At 36.6% G+C, this 13,654-nt stretch overlaps 2 protein-coding genes across 2 annotated transcripts; both read right to left on the bottom strand.

Moving 5' to 3' along the window:
* Nucleotides 1-4,885: 4,885 nt before the first annotated feature.
* Nucleotides 4,886-5,623, bottom strand: LOC145824361 (uncharacterized). Its single transcript, XM_082924001.1, has one exon. The coding sequence runs from the start codon at nucleotides 5,621-5,623 to the stop codon at nucleotides 4,886-4,888; it is 738 nt and encodes a 245-aa protein (XP_082780127.1).
* A 4,465-nt stretch (nucleotides 5,624-10,088) lies between these two features.
* LOC114317101 (subtilisin-like protease SBT1.7) lies at nucleotides 10,089-12,623 on the bottom strand. Its single transcript, XM_028263794.2, has one exon. It carries the CDS (start codon nucleotides 12,456-12,458, stop codon nucleotides 10,146-10,148), a length of 2,313 nt encoding a protein of 770 aa, XP_028119595.2. The 5' UTR covers nucleotides 12,459-12,623; the 3' UTR covers nucleotides 10,089-10,145.
* Between the last annotated feature and the right edge of the window lie 1,031 nt (nucleotides 12,624-13,654).

Raw genomic sequence — 13,654 nt, forward strand, 5'->3', positions numbered from 1 at the left:
CAAACATGTTGCACGTCTGGGCCAAACAATATTAATGGACTTTCAAACATGTAGCATGTCTGAGCCAGATAGTATTTTCCCCGGGGGGCGGGGGGGTCGCAACAGGGTTGAGCCAAATAGTATTTGGGGGATTTATATTTTGGTTACTCGCAATAGGGTTGAGGCAAGGACTGGTATCACCTCTCCCGATTTAAATTCGACTAGATATAATTAAATATAAAAAAGAAATATTAAAAATTTGTGATTCTATTTAAATATAAATAAATAACAAATCTAAAAGTCTCACTGTTTATATATATGAAAACAAGATAAATTATTGGGTGAAGTACCAACAAATTCCAAATAGTGATCTTATAAATAGTGATCTTGAGGCAAATGGTGAATTTCTGGTTTTTTTCTGGTATTTTTACTCTACTGCTGGTATTTCTGCTCTATATCTCTACACTATTGCTGGTGTGTCATTGGATGCTAGTAGTCTTGTTTAACTCTTTGGATCATGAGATGTACAAAGTGTTGTGTTGTTGGTGTTATTCTTAGTATTGGGCTGATGCTAATTGTTGTGCTGGTGCTGATATTCTTGGTATTGGTGTTGTGCTGTTTTGTTATGCTTGTTGTGTGTTTGTGTCTTGGTTTGGGTAACAAAGGTTAGATTGGTGGGATGTTGCTATACTGTTTTTAGGTGGGGTTTTGTTATACCAATTGTTGTTTCTCATGGCTGTGGTTGGTTTACTCACCAACTTTTTTTGGTGTGCTAGCAAGGGTTTGGTCGGGCATATTGGTACCAACCTAGTTGGGATTGGTATGTCTCGTAATGATGCTTTTTGCACCCATCTTTTTTTTTTCCCTTTCTTGATGTAATGAGTTCTTTGTTCATCAATAAAGGATTTTTTTTGTTGATCAAAAGCAAAAAAAAAGTTGTTTGGTCTTTTTTTTTTTTTTCTTATGGAGCCAAAAGTCTCATTCTAGTGTAAATTACATAAATCGCCATAATGTGAATTTTTTTCATAATGTTGAAATTACTAAACGTAACATTTCAACAAAAAAAAAAAGACTTCCTAGTGTACTTTTTTTTCCCAAACATAACACTCCAAAAACGTAACACTCCAATATAACACAATAAAAAATTCTTTACCTGTACTTTTTTGAAACGTAACACTCCAATTAATATAACACACAAAAACTTCTTACCTAAACGTAACACTCCAGTGTAACAAACTTAAAAACTCTTTAGTGCATTTTTTCTAAACATAACACTCAAATCAATATAACGCTAAAAAACTCATTAAGATACTTTTCTCAAACGTTTTTTTTTATTTTTTGATCGGCAAAAAGGAAGCTTTATTGATTAAACACATGCAAAGTATGATAGAATACATCAATAAAGAGGAGCTTGGAGCTAGTTCAAGCTCCAACCTCCTAGTTGGTGAGAGACCAACAAACAAAGCAAAAACAAAGAAAAAAATAACTGAGCAACAACCAGCTGAGCCACAAACCAGATAAGCAACCACCAGTACCAGTCCTCGAGTTGTAGCCACTGTTAGCAATCCAATCCTACAAAACAGCAAATGCCAACGCTAACCAGCCCAAAAGATGCAGACACGGAAAGCACATACCAGCCCAGAGATAGAATTTCTACAACCTCAGCCACTGCTAAAAGCAATCCAATCCTATAAATCTCAACAAATACCAGTAACAGCACATCAACAGAACCAGGCACAGAACACACCAACGGAGATATCACCACATTACACAATAAAGCCCAGCTATGGGATCAAAAACAACCCCTGATTTGTCTCCAATTGAAATTAAATCATCGACTGAATAGGGAAGGATCTTAATAGATGTTTTCAGCCAGAGTGCTGCTCTGATTTGATAATTTCGCTCAGGCCAGAGAAGTTGGGTTGAGCCTCTGCAAAAACACAATCATTCCAGCCCAAAAGATACAGCCATTTGTCTCCAATTGAAGGTTAAATCATCAACTGAGTAGGGAAGGTCCTTAATAGATGTTTTTAGCCAAAGTGCTACTCTGATTTTGATAGTTTCACTCATACCAGAGAAGTTGGGTAGAGCCTCTGCAAAAACACATTTGTTCCTGTGTTTCCAAAACGACCAAAGAACAATGAGGGGGATAGCTCTCCAAATTAACCTATCAAAGTGCTTGAAGTTGACACCCATCCACCATTGGAGAAGGCCATCCACTGAACCTTGTATGCACCAAGAAAGCCCCCAATCATGAATTATAGAAGACCAAATCAACCAAGAAAAAGGGCAAAAGAGCAAGACATGGATAGCAGATTCAGATTCAGAGCTACAGAAGGGGCAAATGGTGGAAACACTAGAATCTAAAATGCCAATTTTGTGCATAAATTCTATTGACCTGATTTTGTTTTTCCAAGCCAATCAACAGAAAATGAAACCTTATGGGGGACAGCCCTATTTCAAATATGCTTACAGATTGTAATATGAGGGCCAAGAATGGAGCTACTAAAAGAGTAAACAGTAGGCACAGAGAACTCACTAGGGCTTGCAGATGTACTAGCCCATATATAACAATCAGCCCTGTCAAGAGTCAAAGAAGGAGCTGAGGATAGGACTCCAAGTAAGCTAGCTTCTTTATCCAATTCCCAAGTAAACGGCTCTTTTCTAAGAGGAAAATTCCAATTGTATAGGTTGGTTTTCCTTGAAAAGAATTGGTGGAGAGAGCCATCTTTATCAGTTGAAAGATTAAAGAGGAAGAGAAAAGCAGTCTTTAAGGCAAGAGTTGCCACACCATCTGTCATGCCAAAATTTAATTCTATTTCCATCCCCCACTTTAATTTGGCAGTTATCCACATAAAAATTGTAAATATTTCTGCTATGATTCCCAATAGATAAGATGTCTTTCTAAACTCTAGAATGTTTGTAAGAGAACCTTAAAGGTGGATGCCAACTAGCCACATATATCTTATATTTGCTACATATAGCTCTCCTCCAAAGTGAATTGATTTAAGTTCCAAATTTCCACCACCATTCGAGCAATAGACAAGTATTTACATCTCTGATTCTTTTGATGCCTAGACCCCATTGATCAATGCTCTTTGTTTCCTCCCTCCATTTCACTAAATGAACTTTCCTTTTAAGGTCATTTCCACCCCATAAAAAAGCTGCTTCAATCCTCTCAAATTCTCTGACCACACCTTCTAGCATCTTAAATAAAGAGAAGAAGTATACTAGTAAACTAGATAAGGTAGACTTGATTAGAATTAGTCTACCTGCAAAAGACAACAATCTTCTCTTCTACCCTGAAAGTCTGGATCTGATTTTGTCAAGCACAGGTTTCCATGTAGATTTTTTACCAGGGTTGGCACCTAGAGGCAGTCCCAGAAATCTCAGAGGTAGGCTATAAACTTGACAGATAAGGAGTTTTGCAAAGGAGAGCAAAAGAGCATCAGCTACACCAACACTACACACCACACTTTTATGATAATTTATTCTAAGACCAGATAGGACTTCAAAGCATCTGAAAATTCTTTTGACAAGCACCATCTGATCCTAATCTGCTTCAAAAAAGAGAATTGAGTCATTTGCAAATTGTAGATGAGACAAAAGAACATCCTTAGACCCAACAAGCACACCTCTAAGAATTCCAATATTAATTGCTCTGACCAAAAGTATGTTTAGCCTTTCAGACACTCTATTGAATAGGAAAGGTGAGAGATCGCCCTGCCTGAGACCTCTTTATGGTGAGAATTCATTAGTTGGTGAACCATTCACAAGAATAGAGATTTTGACTGTAGATACACAAGTTTTCATCCAAGAAATCCATTTATTCCCAAACCCAAAGCTAGACAGTAGAGAGAAAAGGAATTCCCAGTTAGCAAAATCAAAGGCTTTCTCAAAATCAAGCTTTAAGATCAGACCTTACTTCTGGGACTTCTTCTATCCATCCACCATTTCATTGGCAATGAACACCCCATCTAGGATGTTTCTCCCACCTCTGAAAGCAGTTTGAGTTTCACCAATAATTGAGGGTGGAGCTGGCTTCAGTTTATGTGTTAACACTTTAGCAAAAATTGTGTATAGGGAACTTACAAGGTTGATAGGTCTGAAATCAGATAGGCCAGCGGAATTTTCCAACTTGGGAATTAGACTAATAAAAGTACTATTGATGCCAGTCTACAAAAAATTGCATGATCTCAGGCTTCATGACCTTCCAAAATTTCTAATAGCACAGTAGATTAAACCCATAAGGGCCTGGAGCTTTGTTGTTATTACAATCCTTAATTGCTGCCAATACCTCAGCATCACTGAATTCTTAGACAAGGTGATGAGAAATATAGTCTGCCTCAATGGTCTTGAATACCCCTTCCAAGACAGGTCTTTTAGCCCAATCCTCAACAAACTGATTCTTGAAGTGTTGATTAACCTCAAATTTAACCCTACTAGGATCCTCATAAGACACCCCATTAACTTAATAGAGCTAATCATGTCCTTACTCTGTCTGGTATTAGAAAAAACATGGAAAAAACTAGTATTCTTATCCCCATTTAGAGTCCAATTCAATCTGGATTTTTTATGCCAAAGCTGCTCCACCATTTTGTGCAGCTTCTACATTTCTCCTCTAACCACTCTTCTTCTTGTCATTTCAGAATCAACCAGTGGTCTTTCTTTTGCCAAGATATCTAATGCATGTAATTCCTCCTCTGAAGCCTTGAGTTTGGATGAGACATTACCAAACACCTCAATATTTCATTTTTTTTAATTCTAGCTTTAAATGCTTTAATTTTTGAACAAGTATGAATTTGGCCCACCCAGTAACAGAAGTGCTACTCCAGATATCAACAAAGAACTTGGAAAAGCTTGGATGTAGAGTCCAAGCATTTAAAAACCTGAAAGGTCTGGGGCCCTAATCTCTTTCATCTTCCATCATCAACAGAGGGCAGTGATCTACAACTAATCTAGGCATCCCCCATAGCTTCATTCTGAAGTTAATCCACCATTTAGGACCAAGCAGTACTCTATCAATGTGGCTCCATTTCTCATATTCCTGGGCATTACACCAAGTGTATTTCCTTCCATAAAGGGGTAAATCATTGAGCTCACATTTCCCAATAAACTCATTAAAATGATTCATCTCCCTGTCCTTCTTGGAGCAGCCTACTCTCTCACATATATGCCTAATTTCATTGAAGTCCCTACCCATGCACCAAGGAGTAGGGAAATGGTCCTTAAGCTTGAAGATATCAGCCCATAAAGTTGATCTAGCACTGATATTATTGGGTGCATATATGTTGATCAAAACACAATCAAAAGAGTTATACAAGGAGCCAGAAAGTAAGATGTGCCTCCTATTGCAACAGCAACCAAAGAGTTGGAAGATAGCAGGGTCCCAAATACATAGAAGCCTAGCAGCAGAGCCTTCAGGATCCATAGACATGTATTCCATATTTCTACACCCCCAAAGCCTTCTAACAGCATTTTCAGAATCCACTGCTTTTTTGGTCTCTTGAAGAAAAACAATATCAACATGTTTGTCCTTTAGAAGACTTTTGATTCTACCCTTCTTCTCAGGTTTACCCAAACCCTTAATGTTCCAAGATAGTAGCTTCATAGATAAACAAAAAGATAAACTCAAGTCACCCATCTGCAGTATTTTATTACTGAGCCTTCCCCTCTTTAATGATTCTGTCTTTATCCTTGAGCTCTAGGTCAATTATCTTGCTCAATACAACATCTTCTTCCCCATTGTAGTTGATACCTAATGATTTCCCCAAGTGTATATTGGCTTTGTCTTCTTCAAGGAGATAATTGTTAAGAGATTAGTCACTTTCAAATAGATCAGACTGAGCAAAAGTAGATGTTGCTGGTTTGTAAATGACAGACTTGGAGGAATGCTTGTGAGTTGCTGCAGTTCTAAAACCATGGAGTCTAGCAAAGCTAGTGAATCCCTCTATATGAGTCTTCTTTTTCCCTTTTTTCTTCTCAGTTTGCAGGGATTCTGTATTAGGAACAAGAGGCTTAACTTGGGTAGAATGATTGAAATTTAGGAAACTTTTCCCATTAGGTCCTAACTGGGTTGAAGGCCCAGCTGATTGCGAATGGGCTGAAATGCCATTGCTGCTAGGATTAATATTACCAGACTCAATGGGCCTATTAGAAAGGCCACTAGCTAGGAACTTACTTGATGAATGAGCCAAGTTAACTTCCAAGTTGATACCAGGCCCAAGACCTTCAATAGGTTCATTGGCTAAATTGACTTCCAAATTGATACGAGGCCCAAATCCATCGCTAAATTCACCAGGTGAAAAAGCTTGCTAAACACACCTTAGCTTGCTATCATTGTTTTTTTAATTTTGCTCTGACCCTTCCATCAAAGTCCCCTCTACGCATGCTCCCTTTTTCCTGCTGGAGCCTTCTTCACATGGTGTCTCCTCAACGTCAGTGCCTACTTTCTCATCTATGTAACTGCCAATAGGCTCCTTCCTTTGTTCAACCTCGTTTGTGCAAGCCAGGTCAACACCAAATAAAACTCTCATTTCTACCATCTCATCACCATCAATTTTCTCCCTAACAGCTACCTCTGGAGTGTTTCTACCCTCCTCAATGTAGTTGGTTTCGATGAAGCTGAAGTCTTTCCTTCCGGAGAGCTTCAAACTACCAGAATCAGCTAAATGATCTTCGCATACAAGAATGGGATGAGAATTGCCCTTACACTCCAAAATTATGGTTTTGTTGATGAGTTCCATACACGCAGTAGCCACTTTGATTCTAGTGTAGGAGAAAGATTTAGGATGACAAATATCACCATCAAGGCTGAGAATGGTACCCCATATACTACCAATGTTATTAAGTGTATTCTTATTCCAGAGGTGCAGGGATATACCATAACACCTCAACCACATGCACCGCTCTTGTTGCAGATAAAGATTCGTCTTCCATTCCATCATAAATTGGCTCCAATCCTTGAACCACTCTTTAATCTTACCAATGTTTGACTGCAGCTCATTGGTAGATTTAAAAGATAGTATTATATCTCGACCTCCCTCCTTCCTGACTTCTATTTGCTCCAACCCTTTCTCCTTCAGAGCTTTTAAAATGTTGTGAGTGGGATATTATGTATTGAATCTAACTATTGCACTTTCATAAAGCCAACCATTGCCTTCTTCATTGACTTTTATGATTATGCTTAAGTTCCCATCCACAACAGGGGTGTCCCCTTTTAGTACTTCAGTAAAAGATCTGTGACCCACACATGCAGCTTTGCCTCTAATATTGATTGTATCCAAGAATCTTCTGGTATCCAGAGGCTTTCTCTTGCTCTGTTCAGTTCTGCTATTTCTATCATAAGTAGCCATTTTGACCACAAGCATCGTATCATCCACCAAAAGACCATTCGCTTTTTGGATGGCAACAAATGCTACTATACAACAGTCATATAGCACAAACCCAAATCTTGAGTTTGTCACTTTCCTTCTTTTGAAAGGGATGAAAGCATCCTTCACGATCCCAAACGCTTTGGCGTCCTTTACTAACGGGATGTTATCCACGAATACGGTAAAGAAACCATGTTTTGCTTCCTTACTCTGTGCGCCACCGCCTCTCCACTGTCTCACTACCGGAATCCAACTGCGATTTCTATCTTGCATCATGTTTTTCTCAAACGTAATAACGTAACATTCTATATTTTCCCCAAACGTAACATTCCAATTAATGTAATACACTAAAACTCCTTAGTGTATTTTTTCTAAACGTAACACTCTAAAAAAACTCCTTAGTGTATATTTTCCAAACGTAATACTCTAATCAATGTAACATACAAAAACTCTCTAATATATTTTTTCCAAACGTAACACTCTAATGTAACACTCCAATGTAACACCATAAAATCAAATTATAGAAATGTAGATTTTCACGCTCGACAATCAACACTTCAACTAATAATTCTTTCAAAAAGAATCTTTCACACCTTACCTTTCCATTCTTGTCCCAAAAATGAATTAGAAAATTATAAAAAGACATTCACTGAAAGTCAAATGACACTAAATTAAATAAACATAACTTTTCAAAACAAAAAGGATTAATTGGTCTGTAAGAAAATTCTTAGAACTAAATGGATCAATATTTTTCATATAAAATTTATGAATAAATTTTCTTAAATTATTTAGTATATTAAGAATTTAAATTATTTTTAATTTTTTAACTATTTAAAATGTGACCAAATATTCATAAACATCAAATATCTACAAGTACCTGCGAAGGCAAGAATGGAATTAAAAGATTTTACCTGTAAGGCAGAAATGGTGGTGAGATTTATCCGCGGGATCGTAGGTATCCCTATTTGTGTTTGTGATTGTGATTGTTATTGATGGGCTCTAACTAATCATATTCAAGACACCAAAACAAAAGTGAGAGGTCGTAATGACTTATTTAATTATTTTAGTTTGGGACTAAAAAATTTTATTTGGGAAGAATTTTTTAGTTTTTTTGATTTTTTATGAAAAAAAAAATGTAATGATTATGAGTTAAATGTAATGTTTTGTTTTATTAGACTAAAAATACTTCTTTTTTTTTGTGACTATTTTGGCTAAAAAAATTCATAATTTTTGGAGTGGCAATATCAAAAGTTGAAGCTAATTAATTTGAAATATAAATACGTAATATTTTATAATATTATGATTGATAAAGAAAATAAATAGGTAAAGTATTATATTGGGTGATTAAAAAATATTAAAACACAAAATAAATTATAATTAGTTAAGAATATCGGTGGCGCTACATGTATCAATTAATGTACACATTAGTGTACCAACTAGTGTTATGTCATTATTACTAACCTTACATATTATATAAATTACAAATACTTAAAACTTCTAAAATTATGCTACATTATCTATTAATATACCAATTACTATTTTAATTTGTACATATAGCATTATTTTAAGAATATAGATAATTGATACTTCAAAAATAATTTATAATTTTTCAATATTGAAACCAAAAAGATAGAGAATGTTGTTGATTTCAAAATAAAAAATTGCTGAACTCTAATGATACATATTTTTTAATAAAAATAAAATAAAACAAAATCATCATAAAATCATCCTTTAAAAATATAAATTTTTCTTTCCAATATTTTAAAAGGGCAAATCCATTGGACACAGAGACATGTGAAAAACACTGCATTGAGGAAGAAACATATGTCGGCTTGGTTTCCCATGTTTCCTCTTTTAGGTTTAGTTTGTTTAGGATGAAATAGATAAAAAGTGAAAGAAAGAAAGAAAAAAAAAAATTAATTTTTATGAGTTTGTTTAGCTTGAAAGTTGTGGAAAATATAAAAATATTAATTTTCTTGTATAACTCATGTTGTAGTTAATTTTTTATTTCTTACAAAAAATACAATAAAACACAAGAAAAATTAAATGTGTAAATTATCTATAACCAAACTTTTAAATTTTTCGGTCTTTTTCTTACAAAATTTTCACCTTAATCAAATGTTTACAAGAAAGTATGTTTTCTTTTTTATTTCTTTTTTTTCACTTCATTTTCTTTTACTTTTACTTTCTACCAAATTTTCTTGCTACTCAAACGGAGCCTTGGAGAAAAATATCAAACACTAGAAATCAGGCTTACCATTTCCTTCTGATTTTTTTTTTTTTTGGGAAAAACAAAAAAAACAACCTAAACAACAATTAGTTTGTTTGATTTGAGTTTTCTTGATTACGTTTTTCAAAAATTAAATTTTTTTATTTTCATTTTTTTTTATTTTTAGTAAATATTTTTAAAATTTTAATTTTTTTTTTTTTACTTTTTTAGACCCGCCTTATTTAGATGTATCTAAAAAATAAAAAAATTGTAAAAAAATATTTTAAAAAATTAATAAATACATGAAAATATAAAAAATGTACTGAATTCTTGTATTTTTTTTATATTTTTGGTGTTTAGTGAATTTTTAAAAGATTTTTTTTTATAATTTTTTTACCTTTTAGATGTGTTTATGTTAGGTATGTCTAAAAAATAAAAAATAAAAACTGTTTAAAATATTTTTAAAAATTTAATAAAAATAATAAAAAAAACACGAAAAATAAATAAATAAAATTTTGTGAAAAATATTTTTAGAAAAATAAAACCAAGCAAGCTATAATTTTTTATTTCCATTTCCAGTTCACTTATTTCCAGCTAATCGCAATCGGACTTTTAACAACATGCTCTCCGTCGGACCAGATGATTCGTCCAGAGCTAAATGTATTCGTTGGCCTCGGACCCGCTGTAAACGTCACCGTATAAGTTTTCTTCTCATTCAATTGGGAGAAACTCAGCGACACTGGATCAACCGAAACCATAACGGATTTGCTTTTTAAACTAACCGACACATTGTAAGTTGCCGGTGAGCCAACGTTGGTGAGCGTTCTCGAATACTTCACCACCATAGTTCTGCCACTGCGGCGGCCAACTTGCGTGCCTAGGAGAGGTACAGAGAAAGAAGGGTAGTTGAAATCAGTTAGACTGTATTTGTTTGTTGGGTCACATGTGAAATTCTTCCTGGCAAGTATGTTAATCTGCTGCTTGGTGTAATTTAAGGCGCAAAGGAAGCCCAAGTAATCGTTGACGTCCAAATCATAGACGAGTCCGGGATTAAGGGCCGCTACAGGGTCCACGTGTCCAGCGCCGTGATCAAACGGAGTAGATGGCTTTCCGGTGGAAACGTCGAGGATTGAGTGGCCGTTTTTATATGTGGTGTAGGCGGTGGTCATGAAAGCGGAGCGGATAGCAGCGATGCTCCACTCAGGTTTGGCCGCCATGAGCATCGCCGCAAGGCCACTCACGTGCGGGCAAGACATGGATGTGCCAGAAATAATGTTAAACTCCACGCGCCTCGTGTCAATGGGTAATCCAGTGGGTCCCTGTGAACCGGTCCAACCCGCTATTATGTTGACACCTGGTGCGATTAGATCGGGCTTGAGTATCTCCGGTGTGAGAGAATTCGGTCCTCTAGAGCTGAACGCTGCCACCACCGGGGACGGTTCAATCCCCACCTTCGTACCCTCAAAAAGAATCGTGGCCATCGGATTAGGATCTGAAAACAAGTATTTCTTTATTTTGTCACCAGCTTTCTGACCGACCGCTGTAGCAGGTAGTAGATGGGCGTCCGCCAACACCTCCTCGCCATGCGCAGCTATGTTTGCCAAAACCATGCCGGCCCCTCCAGCCGCTTTCACCACAGCCCCTTTCTCTACCCTAGCATTTCCTCCACGGTCACACAACACAATTTTCCCACTGATTTTCTCGGGAATCAAAGTACCTATCAGACAAAAATTCCCAAACGTATCATTACTCGCATTACCAGCGTAAACAAATGGTAGCATCATTTTCGGCAACGAAGCTCCCTTGTAAAGCGACACGCCGGAGTAATTCAAACCATTGCCGAGGCTAACGTACGCCGGAAAATCACGGTCCAAAGTTCCGGCACCGACTGTGGTGATCCATGGAGCAAGGTTTCCGACACTGTAGTGAGTCGGCCCGCTGTTACCGGCTGAGCAAGAGACCAGAATGCCCTTTTCCATGGCGGCGAAAGCTCCGATTGCGATGGCGTCTCTGAAATAATTGTTAAATCCGCCGCCGAGCGACAAAGAGAGAACGTTGACGTTATCCTCGACGGCTTTATCCATGGCGGCTAGTATGTCTGAAGCGAAGCATCCGAAGCTCCAGCACACTTTGTACATAGCCAGCCTCGCCCTCGAGGCCATTCCTCGAGCAGAGCCGGAAGCGTAGCCGAAGAGGCTGGCGCCAACGACGACGGAGCCAGCGGCTGTGCTGGAGGTGTGGGTCCCGTGGCCATCGTCGTCCCTCGGCGATTTTGATTCATGTGATATATCAATCGGACCCACCGCGGCTTCGTAGCCTTTGGAGAAAAACCTCGCGCCGATTAGCTTCCGATTACAGTTGGATGCAGTGAAATTTGTACCGGACTCGCAAGTCCCTTTCCATTTACTAGGAACGGGACCGAGTCCAGTATCGTCGAAGCTCTTTATCTCCGGCCAAACACCAGTGTCTAACACTCCAACAATAATTTCAGTCAGTGACTCTGACACGGGAAACAAATTTGGAGTTTTGTCGAGGCCCAGAAACCGAGGAGTTCTAGTCGTGTGAAGGTCGTACTTGGTCTCGGGAAACACAGAGAGAATACCGGGTTGGGATTCGAGTGATTGGGATTCTTCAACAGTCAATCTGGTTGAAAATCCATGGACCACGGTGTTGTATGTGTAGAGCATTTCGGCTGAGTCGGAGACTGATTTGAGAGACGAGTCATACCAGTGAGTGTGTTCGGCGAAACTCGCCGGCATTTGGGATTTTGCCATGTGTACTATGTATGTTCGTTTCTGTACATCGTTCTTCTCCTCCATTGATGCCGTGGACACGTGGAAGAAACCCAGAACCGCTGAGAGTAGCATAAGAAATTTCATCAAAATTTTCTTCTCCATCTCTTCCCTCCCCCAAACAAAGTGCAAGATGGGTATGAAGAGGCTTCAGTGACTGTGTTTCTTAATATAGAGTGAGAGAGTCACAGAATTGCTAAGAGAGAGGGAGAGAGGTGGGAGAGATGCTGGTTGTCTGATTCTGAGAGAATGATTGCATCAAAACAAAAAAGACACCGTTTAGGAGAGAGACGAGATATATATATATATATATATATAAATGTAATGAGAGCAATGCTATTTATATAACAATAATATTAGGTATTATAAAAAAAAAATTATAAAAATAATTATAAAATTTTTGTGATTCTTAAATTATACTTAAAATAAAATATTATATATTAATTAAAGTAATTCAAAAAATTTGTTAATGCCTAACTTTTCCCTTTATATAATCAGCTTTCATCATGTGTGCTCTCCGGGTTTTAATTTATCAACATTCTATGCCTTTTCTCTCTCACTTTACTGCTAATTTCCTTATCTTTTTCTGAAAAAAAAAAAAAAGAAAAACAAAAGAGAGAGAGAACATCATCTCACCTCATTCCTTTCCTTTTTGCACTATTCTCTCATATTGGTGGGCTTTTAACCATCTTACCTTTTTTTTTATTTTATTATTTATTTATTTATTCCAAACTAAATGCTACACCAACCAATTTTATTTTAAAATTATAATATTACGTAATTATTAATCACTTCTTCTTTTTTTCTTTTGTTTTTAATGTAAACAGTCAAAACATAAACATGCTTTGCATTACGTAAAGCTCTCTTTGAAAAGAACTTAAAATGCTTCTTTTTTTTTTTTATTATTTATTATTTATAATTATTTTATTTTTTCTCTCATAAATATCACATTTAATTATAAAAAATTTAACTATTTTCTCAAATATAAAAATTTTAACTTACTAAAATAACCAAAAACTAAAATAGTTTGCTAAAATAGTTAAGAATATCTCCAAGGAGATAGTTAAAAAAAAGCTTGTTAGGTATTTTAGCCAAGAGCAATGGTAGAGGGCCACAAAAAGTGTGGCTCAAATGGCTCAAAACTGCCAAAACGACGTCGTTTTGTCATTTTATTTGCCCAAAACGACGTCATTTTGACAGTTTTGAGCCATTTGAGCCACACTTTTTGTGGCCCTCAAACATTTTTCTTTAGCCAATATAACTCTAATTTTGAGTTCCAATGGGCTAGCTATTTTATCATC

This window comes from Camellia sinensis, chromosome 4 (assembly GCF_055761805.1).
Source record: "Camellia sinensis isolate YWXY chromosome 4, ASM5576180v1, whole genome shotgun sequence".
NCBI classification, from domain to species: Eukaryota; Viridiplantae; Streptophyta; class Magnoliopsida; order Ericales; family Theaceae; genus Camellia; species Camellia sinensis.

Excerpts from the sequence above, each read along its gene's own strand:
- LOC145824361 (XM_082924001.1), bottom strand. The coding sequence starts at position 5,623 with ATGGGTGACTTGAGTTTATCTTTTTGTTTATCTATGAAGCTACTATCT.
- LOC114317101 (XM_028263794.2), bottom strand. The coding sequence starts at position 12,458 with ATGGAGAAGAAAATTTTGATGAAATTTCTTATGCTACTCTCAGCGGTT.